A 19664-nucleotide genomic window follows, 5' to 3' on the forward strand; every position below is an offset into this window, starting at 1 on the left:
ATTTTCTATTAAATTTTTTTACTTTTCTATTGTGTTTTTCTTTTTAATTGTATCCTGTAGTAATCATTTAAATAATACAATTTCTGTTTTATTTGTTTGTAATATATATAGTATGTAAATTAAGTAAAAATAATAATTAATATTATAATTTTGTCATTGTGCATAAGCAAAATAAAAATAAAAAGCTATTGTCATTAGGACGAATTTAGATAAAATTTCTTTTAATTGTATTGTTCCATTCTTTTTGGAAAACTTCTTTCATATCAATAATCCTTTTGTCACCATCGTTCTCATAAGCTGTCAATTTATTGTGCAAGTAAAAATTGTCCTTATCTGCCTTTAGATCGCTGGTGCTCACCAATTTCACCTGCCATTTATCTCTACCTATATTCAATTCCCAGTCACATTGGTTATAGGCAGTTAAAGGATCATCGATATCAATTTTCCAAATATTTCTATTCTTGGAACCAAACTCAATGCCATCATTAGAAAAGCCAGGCACACAGAGTTTTCTGTATCCTTCATCAGAAAAATCCTCAATTGTCCAAGTGCTTCCAATTGTATTATATACGACATCTCTGCTTCTTTTCTCACCTCTAAGAATTATTCTGTCACAAGGTTTGTAATATAAAGGAGAAGGAAATTCAATATGTTTATAACTATTCTCTTCTACAAAGGGCAATTTCAAGGAGCCAGAGTATAGAGTAAAAATTGGGGTTTCGGCAGTGGGCCATGCTTGGGGCCAGTCAGTTGGAGATAGGGCCAATCTTAATTTATGTTCTTTCACGACTTTAATACCCAATGAATCCAATTTAATATTAATATCGTATTTCTTTCCAGGAACCAAGTGTTCTGGAAATTGGTGTGAATTGCGATGAGAAAGATTTAAAATACCCCAAGATAACAAAACGTTTTCCTTCTGAAGACCATTTTCGTAATATAAATCAACCAATCTTGCTGATAAATTTGCAACTGGTTTATCAACGGAGACAGATACATTCAATTCTGGGAAGCCCAAGAGGTCGATATCATTTTCCAAGAAATCTGTATCAAAGGTTGTAGATTTTGAATCTTCAATTTTTTGGTCAGCAGGAAAATCACCTTCTTGACCAAATGGACACCAGGTACCTCTCAAAAGCCCATATTCTTGAATTCCGGTAAATTTGATATCTAGTTCTTTTGAAGTTTCTGTTTTTGATAAATTCCCTTGGCCGTCAATATGGTAGGTTAAGTATTTTTGATTTGATGGTCGGTATTCTAAAGAAACCCATTTTCCAGCTCTATAATCGTAGGAGTCTTTAATAGAAGAAGGATCTTGAATGTAGACAGTTAAGGGATTTAATTGATCAAGGTCAAAGTATTTATGGCTCTTTTGAGTAGAGTTGGACAAATATTTTGACCACCATTCCATTGCGATTTGCTGGAAACCAATTCTGGGACCAGGAGTAGCAACCTCTGGGTATTCATGAACCCAGGGACCTATGATACCTTTTGAATCTTTGTTTGGTAAATGGGTTACCATTCTTAAGATTGGGTTGGTATAACCATCTCTCCAACCGCCAACGGCTAACACAGGAACTTTAACATTTTGGTAATTATTTTCGCAAATTGAGCCATGTTTCCAGTAATCATCTCTTGTTTGGTGAGAGATCCAATCAATTGAGTTTGGAGGAGTGTTTAATCTCTCAAACCAGTTTTTTCTCCAGTTTTCAAAGCCAACAACATTGGGATCCTGGGGTCTTGCGCTGTAAACAAGCATTGTTGAAGCCCACCAAAGCATATCAGAAGCTAGCAAAGAACCACCTCTATAGTGAACGTCATCATTGTATCTATCATCAGTGGAACAGAGAGTGATGATAGTCTTCAAAGCAGGATGTTGTCTGGCAGCGACTTGTAGAGAGTTGAAACCACCCCAGGACTTGCCAAACATCCCAATACTGCCATTGGACCAAGGTTGGGCAGTGATCCAGTCGAAGATCTCAAGACAGTCGTCTTGTTCTTGCTTCAAGTACTCGTCCTTGAGCCAACCATCGGAATCACCACAACCTCTGAGATCGACTCTAATTGAAGCAAACCCATTAGCAGCAAAGTTGGGATGGCGAATGCTGTCTCGAATTGCGGTGGCGTCGTTTTTTCTGTAGGGAATATACTCAAGAACAGCAGGAACAGAAAGCTTGCCATCAACAGCATCCTTTGGGATCCAAATGTAAGCATACAACCTGAATCCATCTTTCATTGGGATGGGAATGTCTTCAAGCTTGATGAATTCGTATGGCAACTCATCAGTTGGCTGAATTATGGTGGCGTCTGGAGACTGTTTGACGTTGAAGACCATTTTTTCAGTTTTGAGGTGTCAAAGTTTGGTGCAATCAGAAGGAAACTCCAGTAATCTTTAGCCACGAAGAAACGAGAAACTGGGATATGGGTTTTGTTCACAATTACAGCTATTTGAGTAACAAACTGGATTCGACTTTCAGCCAGAATTCAAATGAGAACATGGAGACTTATAAGGCCAGAGGACAGTCTATGGTTGGGGGGGGGGGGTGAGGGAGAAGCAGGAGCTATATCTTCCAATGTTTCTCAGTGTTTCTCAGTATCTCTGAATAGCTCTGAATAGCTCTGAATAGCTCTCAGTATCTCTGACATATTGATTTCCTGACTGGGCTGTTAGCTGCTTGAACTGTTGCAACGCCAATCCAGGCTGGAAGCTGTATCAGATATGAGTGAATAAACAAGCCAGACTCTGAGAACTATCGTGTTGCTAGAAAGCTATGTGTTTACAGATCCAGGTCGCAAATTTGCTGCCCACAATTAAGCTTATCGCAGCCAGAAGCCATGGACGTTGAAGGACATTAAACAACTGCCCAACAGTCGTTGGATGCTGGACTTTTTGGCTCGAACAGAGAGAATAACGGTTTTGAGTCTAAAAATTGCTTGTTTCCTGTCAGTAATTCGAGACCATAAGCTGATAACCAACATCTCTTTAGATAACTCGGTTGCACCAGTCCGAGAATACAGTGCAATCCTTCTAGAAGTGTTCTTCTATTACCACCATCTCCTTTTGCCTGCATCTTCTTTGGACTTCAGCTCTTTGGTTTGATCAACGAGAGATGATAGAGTTCAGCGACGGTAAACGAATTCCTTCATCTGGAACCTGTTTTCTTTGATTAGCATTTAGCATTTAGCATTTATGATTCACTCTTTGAAACTCCCAAACTACAAATTCTCCATCTATGGAAAAATACACCTATCACCTACAACGATATCACAAACAAAATATCGATAATTCTCTTAATGAACTTGCTTTTTATTATCCTCCAGATACCATTAAACCCTGATAGAACACTTGAGCTTTCGATGGTATTATCTTTCGTCTGAAATTTCTATTGAGAAGATAAACAGTATCTGTTAATTTAATCAGCAAAGAACTTCCTTCTCTTGATTACTGTTCTTGATAAATTTATTTATAAGTTCAATGAAATAGTCGTATCTTTTTGCAAAACGAAAATATTTCTTTCTATCAATATTGTCTGCTTTATTAGTAACTGGTTCTTTGTGCATTTCTGTCGATTTCGGTGTTTTAAAATGTCTGATACTGAAAAACACAATAGTCCTCAAGTTGAAGTCGAAAATATTTCAACTGGACCAACAAAAAAAAATTTTCTTGGAATATTTAGCATTGAAAACACTACCACTCAAACTCAAAGAAGGTTAAGTAACAGACAATGTCAGTTACTTGCCATGGGTTCATGTATCGGTACTGCGCTTCTTATCTCTATTGGTTCTGCTCTTAGCTACGGTGGTCCAGCTAATCTATTTATTGCTTATACCTTTTGGTGCACCGTTGTATATGGTACAAATTGCACTTTGTCTGAAATGACTGTGTACTATCCCTGCGATGGTTCTTGGATTGTTTATATCACTAGATGGGTTGGTGAGTCAATTGGTGTCGCTAACGCATGGCAATATATTTTTGGTTTGGTCGCATTGGTGGCCTTTGAAATTACTGCTTTTGGCTTAATCATCAATTACTGGACAACTGATTATCCAACTTGGGTTCCAATCACCTGTGTTCTAATTTCCTATATTCTTGTTGAGGTATTGGGCGTTAACATTTATGGCGAAGTCGAGTTTTGGTTAGCCTCTTGTAAGGTCTTTTTAGCTTTTATGATGATCTTCTACACATTTTTCACCATGGTTGGCGCCAATCCACAATGTTGGGTATATGGTTTCCACTATTGGAAAAACCCAGGCAGTTTTGTTGATTATCTCGGAACTGGAACTAAACTATCTTACTTTGAAGGCTTTGTCAATGTTTTAATTATGGCTTCATTTACAATCGCAGGTCCTGATTATGTTTCTATTACTGCCGGTGAAGTTAAAAATCCAAGAGTTGTTTTACCAAAGGTTTTCAAAACGGTTTTATATCGTTTATTTCTTTTTTTTGTTCTTGGTTCTCTTTGTGTTGGTATTATTTGCCCTTATAATGCTGATGACTTATTAAGTGGAGGTTCCAAAGCTGCTCAATCTCCATACGTTATTTCAATGAAAATCCTTGGTATTAAAGGATTACCTGACTTTTTCAATGCTATATTATTAACAACTATTTACTCATCTGGTAATGGGTTCTTTTATTGTGCAACTAGATCCCTTTACGGTCTTGCAAATGAAGGCAAAGCTCCAGGGTTTTTCAAAATTTGCTTGAGAAATGGCTCTCCAATTGTATGCATCGCTCTTGTTTCTGCTGGTTCTTGTTTGGCATATTTATCTTTAAGCAACAACTCGGCCAAAGTATTGAATTGGTTTATTGGTTTATCAACAGCTTCGTTAATGATATATATGATGCTAATCAACGCAGCATATATAAGATTCAGACAAGGCTTAAAAGCTCAAGGTATCCCCTATGAGTCTTTAGCATATAGACATAGAGATTCAAGTTGGATTTGTTGGTATTCTCTAGTAATGAATTTTATTTTATTGTGGATTCAAGGTTACTATGTTTTTAAACCAGGTAGTTGGGATACTGCCACCTTTCTATTTTGCTACTTTATGCCATTTTTTACTATTGGAATTGCTTTTATATGGCAGATCCTCAAAAGGCCCAAAATTTTAAAACCAGAAGAATTAGACTTAATTACGGGTTTGAAAGAGATAGATGAATATTGTGATAACTACGTTGAAGAAGAACAAACCAAAGTTGGTAAACTTATGGAAAAGATTTTTGGTTTCTAGATTATTATTAACCTGTTTTTTATCCTTTTTTTTCGGTTTACAATTTCTTTTGCTTTTTATAGTTTTATATTTTTATATTTTTATATTTTTATATTTTTTATTCTTAGTTTTTAAAATTCCAGCAATTCGTATTTTTTTTAAAGCACTACACGTCTTTGCTTCAACGATTAAATGCTTTGCTAAAGCACTTGATATTGATTTTGTTTTCATTATAAATTTATTTCGATTTTTGAAAAATTTCTAAATGCGGATAATAGTCACACAGCTGGTTTTAAAGATAGATTATTATTTCTGTCATCTTCAATCAATTCACACTTATAGTATTATGATTGGTGTAATAATATTTGAAGGAAAAAACTACTGATTCATCAGGGCTTCTACTAGTGAAAGCATTCATTCCATATCAAAACTATTACTAAATTGAAAGTAATAGTACTTTTTAATTCAAAATCTCCAAAACAAATGCTCAAAATACTAAAAAAGTTATGGCAATTATAGTTTGTAAAAACTAATTTGAAAATCATTTATATTTGAATAATTTTAATTTTATAGGTTGATCTCATAAACCACATTGTTTTAACACAGTTTAGTAAAAGAATAAAATCACAAAACATAATAAATATATCATGTAGAAATAACTTTCCTTCATCTGCGCTGATCTGCAAGAATCACAACTTAAATTGGATCCAGCATAATGGGTGCTTTGTAAATTGTAGAAACTTAAATAAATAAACTAAAACTAAAATGATTTAAGATAAGAGCTCCAATTGTTTGCAAAACAACCAAAATTATCATCGATTTAGTGCTTGAAACATGACAAAAGAGCTGAAGAAGACCATTAAAAGATACCCAAAGGTTGTCGTGTTTGATCTTGATTACACACTATGGCGTATGTAATAAGATATTCTGGTTGTATTGAAACGAACTGACGAAAAACTAACTGAAATTGTATTGCATTTATTTATTGGTTTATTAGCTGTAAGTGATTTATTGAATATTTATTGAAGCATTTAAAAGCTTTTGAAAACAAAATACTAACAAAAGGAAATTTAGTGCTGGTGTGATACTCATATAAACACTCCATTAAGATCAATATCAGATTCTACAATTGTTGATGCATACGGCTTCGAGTTGTCATTCTATAAAGATGTTCCAGGAATTATTCAAGAATTAAAAGATAATAATGTTAAAATTGTTGCTGCTAGCAGAACTTGGGCTCCTGATGTTGCTAAAAAAATATTAACTTTATTAAAAATTAATAATGAGCTGTCAATAAAATATTTCGATGAATTACAGTGGGGCGAACATACAAAAGTGATTCATATTACAAATGCATTAAAAAAATTAAATAAAACATATGTTAATGAAACTAAAGATGGAAAGAGCCAAAAACTAGGGTTAGATGAAGTAATTTTATTTGATGATGAGTCAAGAAATAAAGATGTTGAAAGACATGGTATTCATTTTGCATTTTTACCAAACGAAGATTACGGATTGACAAGAAAACTATTTGTTAAGGGTATCAATGATTGGGCGAAGAAAAATGGACATTTGTAGTCAATCACTCCATTCAAATGATATAGAGCCTTTTATTATTTTTTTTTCCTGTTTTCTTTTGCAATTTATTTATATTTTTCTTTTATAGAAGGAGAAATACTAAAAATCACCATTGAATAATCTTCATACAAATTAAAAGTTTATGAAAACATTAGAAGTCTTTATTGATTTAGAAAATGAAGTAAAAACCCTTTTACAGTACCAGATAAAATAAGTATGCTGCAGTTCTACATAATGCATCACCACAATTTGATTGACCTTCACTACTATTTTAAATCTTCTCAGATTCGCAAATTAATAATCAATTTTTCAATTGATTCTGTAGCTAACCGAATCACATCTGATGTGGGCGCACTACCAGGTAAAACATCAGAAGCAATAAGACGTTTTCTTTTTATTGACCTATTTGTTTTACACACAGATTGATTGAAACACTTAGAAATGCATTACTGTTATTTTCATTTTGCACCTGGCATTTGAATTTTGTTGGTGTAGCACTGGTATAATTTTTGCCACTCTTTTGTTGTTAATGAAGGACCATTACCGAGTTAATCATCTCATCGGGCTGCTCCAAAAGTGAATGGAATACAGATATCAATGTTTTGGAAATTTATAGTAACTACAGTTCTTAGCATGAAGCAGGTCCTGGTGTTTTTGGTAAATTTGCTTCTTACCAAATGGTAAACTAACTTATAGTATATTAGCCTTTAGTCCAACATAACCATAATGGCTTTTTTTTCGTTTCGCTCTTTAAGAAATCTTTTAAATTGATGAAGATTCTGCAAAACCTCTCGATTACCACCCACAGCGCGTTTTTCTAACTGTCTAACCAATTCATTTGTAATTTCGTCAAGCTTTTTGTTTTCTTCTGGTGTCAATGGAATTGACACATCATCAACTGCATCTTCTTCAAGCAAAGCCTGATACTCAGACACAAGATCTGAACTGCATTGAACCCTATTTTTAGACGCATCATCATCATCATCATCATCACTTTCAGTCTTTGTTTTATTGGAAGAGTCTTTACCATTGTTTCGCATATAAAAATATAACTCTCTTGCTGCAGGCAATATTCCAACCCAATCGATTAGCAAAATCTGCAATTCGATTTGGTAGTCTTCATCCTTTAAAGAAATAACTTTCTTATCGGCTAATGATTTTATCATTAAACAAATAATTGATACTAGTCTTTTGGCATCCAAAAAGTTTGTTATACTTTTGTAATTTTCTCCCGCATTATTTTCATGAACTACTTGTCCATCGATATGGCCTTTACTACTATTGTTGGGATTGAATTTTCCATTAATACGTTTATCGTTATGCTTCCCACTATTTGTATCAAAACTTTCATCAATTTCAATATCAAAGTCTTTGGTCAAATATACACCAGCATTAGAAAAAAACTCATGTAAAAGCATGTTAACTTCGACGTCTGATAACTCTAAGAGTCCCTCTCTTGAAAACAACAATTTTTTGTTTTTCAATTCTCCATAATCATACTTATAATCATTCCAGTTGCCTCTTTCCCGAATGGTCAACTCATGAATGTAATTAACTAATGATTGAGAAATTTCTAAATGAGAAATAAACCAAATTAAAGGCCTACGATAACCTTGTGCCATTAGCATTTCATCCATCATTGCACATGCAATATCTGGATTATATCTTAATATAGGTTCAAAAATTGAATCATAAAACCATCTGTCATAAATTTTTTCAAATGTCACCATTTGATTATCATCGTAATCATCATTATCATCATCTTCTCCATAATTATGATTGTTTTCCATATGGCATAGCCCGGGTATGTTACCTAAGTGAGAATCTTTATTGATATCGTTTTCACCAATTTTATTTGAATCCACAATCATATCCTTTAAGGATAGTAGGGAACGTTTTACATTCATTTCATGATCTAGTTTAATGCATCTAGCAATAGTGCTAACAACCTGTTCACCGAGTTTATCTGATACAGGTTCTTGAGCCATTTTATCAAAAGCTTCGGATAATTCTTTCCATGCCATGCAATTTGCGGTATCAAGGTTTCTAAGAGGATTGAAAAAAATATTCATTCCTCTTGGTACATCTCTCCGGTCTCCAGACAAATCAAGAACCATTTCATCTTCATTATTCAATTTAGCAATGAATTTAAAATTATTGTCGGATATATCATCAGGTTTTTGGCCCAGGTTAATGTTTATATTTTTATCAGATTCTTCCATTTTTTCGGGAAAGAATTTTAAATTATTTTTTACTATATTATTGATTGATTCAATTTTGCTTCTCATAATTATATTAAAAGCGGTATTATCTATAGTGGTATTGCTTATACAACTTAATTTCAATGTTTTTATGTTATTAGAATCAATTGTTTTACTAAATTGGTTTTTTTTCGTTTCCAATTTCCTGGTTATACCTAGTTCAGAAACAGCCTGCTGCTTACTACTATTAGTATTGTTTAATCTAGTTTTATTTTTTATTTCTTCCTTTTCTTTTTCCAATGCATTAAATATCATCATTTTGGAGTTATTGGGTAAGTTTTCAAACATTTTTTGACTCTCTTTATTCATTTTAAAATTATCTGTATTAATATTCTGTTCAGTATTGTTGATATCACTGAGATGTTTTTCATTATCAATTTCGCTAATTTTGGTATTCTTATTACTATGTTGATCCTTAAAATTTTTACTGATCTTATTGTTGATTTTATTAATATTGGTAAAAATATTACTATCCGAATTGAAAATTTCTTGTTTATTAAAAGTGAAACTTTGCTGATGAATTTCGCCTTTACCTGGACCAAGGTCATGAACTACTAGTAATTCCATTTTTTCAAGATCTTCATCTGATTCATCTGAGTCTTCAAAAACACAGTCACAGTGAATATAGTTGTTTGAATATTTAAAATATTGGCCAATTAAAGCATTGTTGTTAGTGTTATTAATATTTTTAGTATTTTTTATATTTTCGTTGTTAAAGTTGTTATTTATAATGTTATAGTTATTATTTGGAGGATCTGATAAATCAGCTTCTGAATTTCCATCAATTGAATTTTCATCAATTGGGTCAGAAGAATAATTATTTTGATTGTCTTGAGCACCAAATTCATTATTGGTGATATTGTTATCGTTATTGTCATCATTGTCATTGATATTAAGATTATTAGTGATTTCGTTTTTGATCATAACTTTTCTATTGTTATTGATAAACTTATTGAAATAATGTTGGTATACTAAGGTATCACTAAAATTCTCTTCATTATCATTATTTTCGTTGTGATAATTGGTATCAAAATCATAATCACTATTTTCTTCATCATTGTTATTAATATGATTGTCTTCATCAATATTGTCATCATCATCATCGTCATCATCATCTTCATCATCATCGTCTGAAATCTCAACAGTATAATTATATAGATGATCTTCAAATTCAAACATATATTTAAGGTCTACATCATATTGATCATCTTTATCCAAGTTTAATAATAAATTAGATACTTTATTAAATTCAAAACCATGAGATAGTAGGGCGTCTAATAGTAGTTCTGTCTCAATTTTTAGAGAACCGCCATCTATGAATTTTCTTGCAATTGGGAAAGTGAAAGCATTGAAAGACTCATGAACTAAATCATGAAATCTTAAATCCAAATTTTGATTCAAAATTGCAGATAGTATATAACGAACCGAAGAACAACCTCTTGCCATTGAATAAATAATTTTTGGTGTCCCGATGGTTGTGTTTTGTAGGATTTCATTTTTTCGATCGATATGTAGGGATAGTAATAATAGTTTTGTAAATTTTTTCCATAATCTAATGAACAATATTAAGAAAGGGTTTTGATAAATACCTTTTTGAGAGCCAAATAATTTTGATATTGATAGAATAGATAAAGATATTATGTTGAAATATATTTCCAAGTCTAGTGAGGAGATGGATTGACTTGGAAGCCAATTTTTGTAAAATGAGGGATCGTATATGGAGACAAAAGAATTATTAATTTTTGCAAACTCTGTGAAAACCGGAGATTCGTTGCTGATAGAATTTGTTTCAGTATCAGCTGAGTCGTTATCTTTGGTATCATGGGTAGTAATACTTACAGTATCATTGGTTTCCTTTTTAGATTTCTTTTTTGATTGGATTTTTTTATTTTTATTATCAAACTCATGTTCAGTTTTGTTATTTGCAGAATTGTTATCACGATTTATGATTTGATCGATAGAACTTTCAGTGACTGAAATGTCGTTTCGAGAATCATTTTCATCGTCTATGCATTCAGGAAAAATGTCTATTGAGTCAATTAGTTCATCGTTCCCCAAGCAGTTCAAAAATCTTAGTATTGATTCAATAATCTGAGCAAAAAGAAATGCCAATTCGAAATTTTTAGCAGGAGAGTCCCAACTGACAATTTTATTTTGTTGAGTAGCAGCAATGAAAAGAGATAGATTTATTAAAAAGTCTGAGATTTTGTCGATGGATAAATTGTAAGAATTGTTGTCATTTTGAGGTTGAGTAATTCGATCACTGAGACCTATTAGCAAGGAGGCCAAAAGAGATAGATTTTTGGAATTCTGAGGATAATACCTGTTGAAATTCAATAGATTTAGCAACACCTTCTGTCGCTTCAATTGGAAACTGAGTATATTAAAAGTAGACTGGAAATCCAAGTTGTCAACATCAATGCAGTTCGAATCGTGCTGAGATGCAGTTTGACCATTACTACCATTGTTGTTAAGCTCAATCTTCATTTTTGGGCCTGGTGTGTGATGGGCTTCGTAGACATGCGACGTGGAAGTGGCAAATAAGCGCTGACAAAATCGAGGAATCCTCCTGTGTTATTTCTGGCTCTCAGACTCTGGAGTTAGCTGCGAGAGGAGGGAAAGGCGAAGAAGCTGCAAAAGACAAGCGATAAAAGTTTTCCAGCCCAGACATCACCTGACTGCGCGCGTTAGCAGGTGTTTTTCGGACGCTCGGGCACGTGTTGACCAGAAGGCCTTTCGAGCTGTGCTTCCTGTTCTTCCTGTGCTTCATCTCCACCATGGACAAGAACAGGCGTCTCCAGCACGCAACGCTTATCAAGCACTCGTCCTTGCTGAAGTTCAGTGTTGCCCACTTGAACACTGCCTATCGCATCAGCTCCTCCTCGAACTTGGTGGGTTCTGTTAAAAGAATCGAGAAGAGATTGAGGGTTGCAGCTAAAAAAACCGGTCTGCTCAGCAACGATGTCAGTGGTGATGCTCATCAGGACACCAGCAGTTGTATCAAGGTCAATGGAATGGGAAAAGCTACAATGAAGGTCTTGCAGGTGGGAAACATCTTCATTCAAAAGGGCTATAAAGTTCAATTCAGGACATTGTCTATCCAGCTACTAGATGAGTTTGAAATCACTCTTCCCAAGGACAATAAGAAAAAAGATGATAAAAAGGATCATAGTGATGAGATCGACATGGAAGTCGATGATGACGGGCATCTTTGTGGAAATGAAAAAAATGGTGGTTATGATGATGGTGACAATGATGACAATGGCAATGATGATGAAAGTGACAACAACGACACTCCCGAAAATGTATTTCAGAAAAGGTTTGTAAGTGGACTAGAATTAAAAATATATATAAAGTTTTAGATTAGAAATTAAAACATAACTCTTCAATAAAATCAGAAAAAACAACAATTCAAACAAAAATGATACCATCCTACATGGAAAATCATTTAATAAACTGCGATGTAATTGTTGATTCTTTCTTTTTGATTTTGAGCAATACATTCTGCAATCCAAGTAATATTACGAACCTCTTGCTCTCTCGATTTGATCCAAGACCAAATAGTACTCACTGAAAATTGTTGAGCAAATGCATCTCGGCACAAATCCATCTCTAGTTGATAGAAATGATCCTCTAATGTCTTATCACTAGAATTCATACTATCAAAGAATCCTTTGTATTCTCCAACTTGTTCCACTGCAATTTTGATTTGATCAATGTCTTCAGCTCTAGATAACAATTGATTTCCATTGGGATACAATTTGCCGAAATTTGGTAACAATTTCAATTTATCATCAGCTGCCAATTCAGTATCAAAGGAATTTAATGAAATGTTAATACTTCTTCTGTCTGCTTCAAATTCTAATAGTTTAGACATGACTTCATTTCCAGGATACGATATTTTTGTTTGACAAAACTCATAAAAGTCTTCCAAGTAAGCTTTAAACAATGTGTTTCTAATAATTTCAATATTCAAATCGTCCAAATCATCTGCGGAAAGACAGTCTTTAAAATATGGAGCCAATGGTGTATCAACTAAAACTGTCTTATACAAGGACTCAATATCTGTCGCAACTGATAACGCTGGCAAAGTATCAAACCAACCTAATGGATGACATCTTTCTAAAATTTCACTTCTGTCTCGTTCATGAATTGTCCCTGTAATCATCAATGCAACGTTATCAATCATATATCCATATGTAATATAATCCATAAACTTGGCTAATGGTTCAACTGCTTGTGCTCTAATATAATTGAACTCTTTATACAATTTCTCTGAGGCCTTTTCTTGAATAATAGAAGTTGATAAAGGTGATGGAACATTAGCCAAAAAGTTAGCATATTCAGTTGCTGATAATTGCAATTTCAAATCTTCTAATGTGTCGCATTGTGTTAAATTCATGTACTGTGCTTGTGTGAGCAACCCATTTCTGTACCCACGTACCAATCCCTCGATAAATCCAAAATCAATATTAAAAAACAATCCCTCCATTTCAAACTACCTATCTATACCAAGTTTTTTATACTTTACTGCTCGCTTCTTAAAATGTGGGTTTTGGATACGATGAAAAGGATCTGGCTACAACGAAGAGGATATGTTTTCACCCAAAAACACTTTGAGTTTGCAGCATTTCTGCGGATGGGTAAAAACCGTTTGAGCCCAGCCCGGTTGGCGCGGTTTAGGTAATCACTGCCTTTTCTACAGGAAGCGGTAAGATAATAGAAGATCATTTAGGAATATAAATATATAACAATATATATAGTAAAGATTATTTAAACAAAATTCAATATAATTGGTTCGCATTTCAAAAATTAATATTTTTTTCAATTTTAACTGATTGCTCAATATTTTCCAATTAGTCCATCAGAAAATAATCAAAACCAAACAAAAGAATAAAGGAGTAAGATATTAAAATAATTCAAAATGGAAGAAATTAAAAAAAGATGTCAAAATATCTAGCGAGAATTGAATTTGAATCATAACCAATAGAATCAAAAGTTGAATAGTAAAGTCGAAAATATCTAAAAAAAACAACCCCGGATCATAAAAAACACTTTACTATTCAGTAATCAAAAAAAACAGTAAAAAGAAGTAAAAGTTAAGAAAAACTTGAATAGACAGAAAAAAACAATTAAACTCCCAGAAAACAATACCGTCAATTTTCATTCATCAAAAAAATACCAAAATCACCAGCTCCACTGGAATTCAAACTATCGAGATTAATTCGTATTGAGGTATTCAATTTATCTAATATTCGGGACCTTCATCTTTAGTAATAGCTCCTGAGATTGTGCTCTGGGGATTATTGGATGTTGATGGTGATGCATTACTAAAAACTGAGGGATGAGTGCTTCCCTTGGTAGTTACTGAAACATTTCTCATGTTCATACCATTGCTACTGTTTAATCTCATTGGTGGATAGTACATGTAATAGGATGGTATAGGTGGTCCCTGGGAGTAATCGACACCAGCTGGATCATAATAATATTGGTAATTTGGAGTATATGGATAGTAACCACCACCTGCAGAAGATTGTGGCATAGCATTTGGGTCAAAACCATAAATTTCCTTTGGCATGTAGTAAAAATAAGAAGGGGAAACCGGTGATACAGCTTTATTAGATGTGCTTGTATTAAACTTTGAATAATCTGACAAATTGTTGGGTTGACTGTTTGTAGTGGTTGTTCCTTGTTCGACTTTATCATTGGAGTTTTCATGAGAAATTGCAGTTGAAGGAGAATATAATGATTTTGGTAGCATGTGTGATGAATTATTTGAGCGGTTGGAAGGGGATGAAGTTGGTGATTTTCCGGTACTTGAATTTGGATTTTTGTTTTTATTAGAAGGAGTTGGAGTTGATGTAACTGAATTATTTTTATCAATCCAAGAGTTTGCTGAAGCCGAGTTTTGAATTAATGAGTTTATTGTGTTTGAGCTTACTCTTTTTTGGCTTTGGTTTACTTGATAATAAGGTCTTGAATTTTGAGCTAGATCCTTGTCAGAACTGGAATAAGTAGAATAATCTTTATAAGATGACAAATTGTTTTTTGATGAGGCATATCTAAGATTATTTTTTGAAGAAAAACTATTTGAAGATGAATAGTTATTATAATTTGATTGATTAGAAGCATAATGATTTGAGTTATAAGGATAATTCGAACTTCCAAGTGAGCGGTTGTTGTTATAACTCACTGAACGATTACCACGATTTGAAAAGCTTCTTCTTTGAGATGTTTGAATATTAGAAAGTGAAGAATTGAAAATCTCTGAGTTATTTTGATTACTAGAAGGTGGTGGTGGTATTAAACTAAATTGCCCCATTGGAGCCTTTAAAGCCATACTGCCAATTGAGGAGTTATCATGAGAAGTAATTGGTGGAGGGATTTTTTGATTCATATTATATAAACCTTGATTGTTTAAAGCCCTTTTAACTGGCAAGTTGATTGGAGGAGGTGCGAGTGTTAGCTGTTGCTCATTATAAATACTGCCAGCACTGTATCTATGATGATTATTTTGTAAATTATACTGATTATGTCTATTGTGATGGTGCATCTCTTTATATTGGACATGCATTGTTTTATCCATAAAGATGGCATGGTTTTCTCTTTCAACGGCAGCAGCAGCAGAAATCTCATTTTCAAACTTAATAAATGCAAAATTATTCGTTTGTTTTTGAACCAAACTAATGTCAGCAATCTTTCCATGGGCGCTAAATCTTTCTTCTAATTTTTCTTTGGTAACCCTTGAATCCAATTGGCCCACATAAATTGAATTTTTATCAATTGTAATTTCGTTAATGGTTTCATCAGGAGCTTCAATATTTTTAGCCCATTGAACAATCCATTCTGGGTTGCGATATAGATTAACATAAGCTCTAATTGCATCATCTCTATAAGCAAATTTCACAAACCAGGCTTTATTTAAAGTAATACTATTTGGATCATGATGATTAATTGGCAAGATACTTGTTCTAATATCACTATTATTACCAACTAACTGTTCGATTTCACCATATTCCTCCATCATATCACAAACATCATTTGATTGAAGATCATAACCAGAATTGGTTGCAATGTATAAAGTTCTGTTAACTTTAGCAGGTTCACAACGAATTGATCTACCATCTAGCATTGAGTGTTGAGCTTCTCTGAGAGCCTTTTTAGCGTCCTCATCATTAGTGTATTGAACAAAAGCATATGGTCTATTTGAAGGGTCTCTTAAGACTTTAACGGCTATTTCACCCCATTTTTTGAAATGATTAAACACAGAATTGTATAACTCATTATCGGATTTGGTTGCAGCTAAACTTGCGACAAAGACACAAGATGATGGACGACCACGAAATGGGGCTTTTTCATTTGATCTATTTGAAGAGTCTTGATCTTGGTTTTGATCAGTGTTTGAAATCTTTTCTTGGTGTTCTTGATCTTGAGATAATTTAGAGATGGAATCATTAGAATTAATGTTTAAATTGTTAGAAGTTGTTTCATGATAAGAATAAAATTGGTCTTCGTTATGGTCTTCGACCATGTCGGTTAAGCTAACTTCATCGGATTGATTATCATCGTCGTCTTCATCATCATCATCATCATCATCATCAAGAGATTCATCAGAAGAAAAAGAGGAAGGTAATAGTTTTGTGATATTTTGACGAACGGTGTTGTAATTCTCTAGAGTTTTGGCGGGCTTGCTAAAAATAATTCTTTCGACTTCGTTATCATCCATCATAGTGGAGCTGAGTTGGTCGGTTAATTTGCTCATGATGGGATAGTAATAAAAATGTGGTTAGTCTTAGTCTTAGGATTAGGATTAGGATTAGGCTAAAGATAAGTAATGTTGATGATAATAGTAGTAAATTGATAGAATATGATTACTTGAAGAATTATTGAGTTTTTGTTGATTAAAGAAATTTTTGCTTTGAGATTATTAAGATTATTAAGATTATTAAGATTATTAAGATTATTAAGATTTATGAGATTTATGAGATTTGAGATTTTTGAGAATTTGAAATTTAATTGATATTATTAGTATAATTCTATTAGTTTTTTCAATGATTTGATGAAAGATTTGTAGCGCCAAAACAAAATCGGTTATTGCTATTAAAATTATACTAAAACAAGTAAAACTTTAGAAAAATATTAGAAGGTTGAGTTGAATTGAGTTAAAAAAACGAGTTAAATGATAAATGATAATTAAATAATTCTTAGCTATTATATTGACTGGTTTTTTTCTGTAATTTTGGTTGTGGATTTCAATTGAAACTAAGATAAAGAATTCAAAGCTGAATTTGTATATAAGAAAAAGATAATAAAAAAAGGAAAAAAATTGTAAAACAAAATGAAAGGGGGAGAAAAATAACCATATAAATATTATATGGATTGATAGATAACAATAAAAAATATTGTAAAGAAATGAATAAATAGATAAATAAATAAATAAATGAAATTCAAACCAAGTCTAAACTGAATTTTGAAAGCTGTATTTGGATTTTTTCCGGCTAATCAACAAAGAACAAAATAATAGTTTCTGAACAAAAAAAAGAGCACAGGTTTAAAATGAGATTTACAGATTAAAATGAGATTTACAGATTAAAACAGGATTTTAATAAACATGACTGTTTCTCATTTAGGCAATAGAGCTTTATATTGTTGTGGTTCAAAGCTGGTGAGCTTTGGGAAAAATTAATGTGAGAAAGTAAATCTGATTGGTGTTCGAAGTTGTGCCTTGAGTTGAACAACCAGATTTCAAAGTGGTGGATTTCAGGAGATAACTAAAGTTAAGATTAGAATTTTTGCTTTTTTTGGGGTAGGAATTAGAAAATCGATATTTGAGTTTCCAGTCAAATATTTTTGCTTTTGAAAAACCCACTTTGCTTTTGTGATCTTTCAATTTTTTTTATATTATTTGAATGTAGTTTGGGTAATCTGTACATTTAATTTCTATGAAAAAATACAAAAATACAAAAATACAAAAGAGATTCTGTATTATAATCTTGGATAAAAAAAAAATAAATATTATTCCAGTGATAAAGTGTGGTGCTTGTTATCTCGCAATCGAAAATTTCAAAAACAGATAATTTGTTGCTAAAACTACCAATGAAATTGGATTCAATATTATTGGTATTTTATTTGACAGTGTGAAATGAAGCCCACTTCTCAAAAAAATTGTCATTGAGATAATCGAACGGAATCTTTTAAGACATTTCTAGCCAAATTTCATATGGATTGTTTTTTAAAAGTTTGAACTAAGACAGTTGAAGAAATAATAAAATAATAAGAAATAAATTATTTATCCATTATTTCATTTTACTTTTGGAATAAATATAATAAATAAGGTTTTATCAACGCAGCACAACCAAAGTTTATATTTTGAATCTGCAATGAGGCCTGCATGATGGAAAGAGTGAGTGTAAACTTTAAACATAAACAACTGTTAACCATTACACAAACAGACTGCTGTTTATCATCATTTTGTTCTTTGTAGATTGATTGATGTGGTGTTTTGGCTTTCATACCGAGTTTTATTGGATGATTTTTGAGGCATTATAGTCAAAAGTGTGAAATAAAACTGCTCAATGTAGAAGGTTTTATTTTCAAAAGCTGAGAAATTCATAACAAAGTAGTCAAGTTGCACAAAAATAAAACATAATGCTAACTAATTCAGATATCCAATTGATTGGAGGTAACACGGGTTAAATTGAAAAAAAAAAATGGAAAATAATTAAGACAACTTTATGCATAAATATTTTAAAAAGAAATAAATTTTCATGGATATTTGTCAAGTTCGATTGAAAAATAAACTAAAAAAAGAAAACAACAAAACTTGGGTATTTGAAAATTAATTTCAAGGTTTTGATTGGTGTGTTTGGCAATATTGAGAATCCCAGCCTATTCAGATTATTTTTTTGGGTATTTTAGATTTGAAACGAGGAATTGATTAAAATAAATAAAAGGTTTAAAAACATTGGCAAATAGAGTTAATACTAATTGAATGCAATTTATCATTTGTGCTACACAAAAGTGATTTTGCTTAACAAATAGAATTTCAATCTTTAGATGATTATTTTTTAAAAGTTTCAAAAGCTCTCATAAAGTCACAAAAAAACATTGATAAAGTACAAATAGATGATAGATTCCAAAATATTATATTGGCCAGTAATGAATTAACAATAAGTTAACCACATGTAAAAATACACGCTGTTTCTTATTCCAACTTCTACTTTACTTTCAAAAATAGCAACTATACAATATGCTTTTTTTCAGAATTGCAGAAAAAAAGGGTATGGAAGAAGTGCCAAAGGTGGTTGTAAATTGTAAATTACAAATTGTAAACTGTAATTTGGAATATTGCCGATTTGATTGACTGAAAAAAGCAACTACCGATTTTTCAAAAACAATCAAAATCCCACTAGGATTTTATAAGTCCAAACTATAACCTAAGCAATAGAGAAAAACTTTAATATCAATTTTATTACAAACATATTTTTTTCTGGCTTTTTTTGTTTTTTCTCAGCAAATATTAAAAGACAAAATTTGAAGGAAAATAGACAGAAATATATATATATTTTTGAAACCTTTTTCCGATTAACTATTGCTTCTAGATAAATTATAATT

The 19664-nt window shown here is 32.3% G+C and overlaps 6 protein-coding genes across 6 annotated transcripts; 2 read left to right on the plus strand and 4 right to left on the minus strand.

Moving 5' to 3' along the window:
* Positions 1-72: 72 nt before the first annotated feature.
* On the minus strand, positions 73-2553 carry ASCRUDRAFT_75608 (CocE/NonD family hydrolase). The gene has a single exon (XM_020193139.1). The coding sequence runs from the start codon at positions 2333-2335 to the stop codon at positions 206-208; it is 2130 nt and encodes a 709-aa protein (XP_020047926.1). The 5' UTR covers positions 2336-2553; the 3' UTR covers positions 73-205.
* Positions 2554-3585: 1032 nt separating this feature from the next.
* On the plus strand, positions 3586-6789 carry ASCRUDRAFT_7827 (uncharacterized protein; the record flags this gene model as incomplete). The annotated part of the gene is made up of 2 exons (XM_020194195.1): positions 3586-5196; positions 6286-6789. 2 exons carry the CDS (start codon positions 3586-3588, stop codon positions 6787-6789), a joined length of 2115 nt encoding a protein of 704 aa, XP_020047927.1.
* Positions 6790-7355: 566 nt separating this feature from the next.
* CAF130 (CCR4-NOT core subunit CAF130) lies at positions 7356-11672 on the minus strand. Its single transcript, XM_020189199.1, has one exon. It carries the CDS (start codon positions 11535-11537, stop codon positions 7497-7499), a length of 4041 nt encoding a protein of 1346 aa, XP_020047928.1. The 5' UTR covers positions 11538-11672; the 3' UTR covers positions 7356-7496.
* A 146-nt stretch (positions 11673-11818) lies between these two features.
* On the plus strand, positions 11819-12754 carry POP7 (ribonuclease P/MRP protein subunit POP7). The gene has a single exon (XM_020193140.1). It carries the CDS (start codon positions 11828-11830, stop codon positions 12410-12412), a length of 585 nt encoding a protein of 194 aa, XP_020047929.1. The 5' UTR covers positions 11819-11827; the 3' UTR covers positions 12413-12754.
* On the minus strand, positions 12499-13542 carry VMA6 (H(+)-transporting V0 sector ATPase subunit d; the record flags this gene model as incomplete). The annotated part of the gene is made up of 1 exon (XM_020190486.1): positions 12499-13542. The coding sequence occupies one exon, from the start codon at positions 13540-13542 to the stop codon at positions 12499-12501; it is 1044 nt and encodes a 347-aa protein (XP_020047930.1).
* A 309-nt stretch (positions 13543-13851) lies between these two features.
* RIM4 (Rim4p) lies at positions 13852-17041 on the minus strand. Its single transcript, XM_020193141.1, has one exon. It carries the CDS (start codon positions 16810-16812, stop codon positions 14299-14301), a length of 2514 nt encoding a protein of 837 aa, XP_020047931.1. The 5' UTR covers positions 16813-17041; the 3' UTR covers positions 13852-14298.
* Positions 17042-19664: the final 2623 nt, after the last annotated feature.

This window comes from Ascoidea rubescens, assembly GCF_001661345.1.
Source record: "Ascoidea rubescens DSM 1968 unplaced genomic scaffold ASCRUscaffold_5, whole genome shotgun sequence".
Taxonomy (NCBI): Eukaryota; Fungi; Ascomycota; class Saccharomycetes; order Ascoideales; family Ascoideaceae; genus Ascoidea; species Ascoidea rubescens.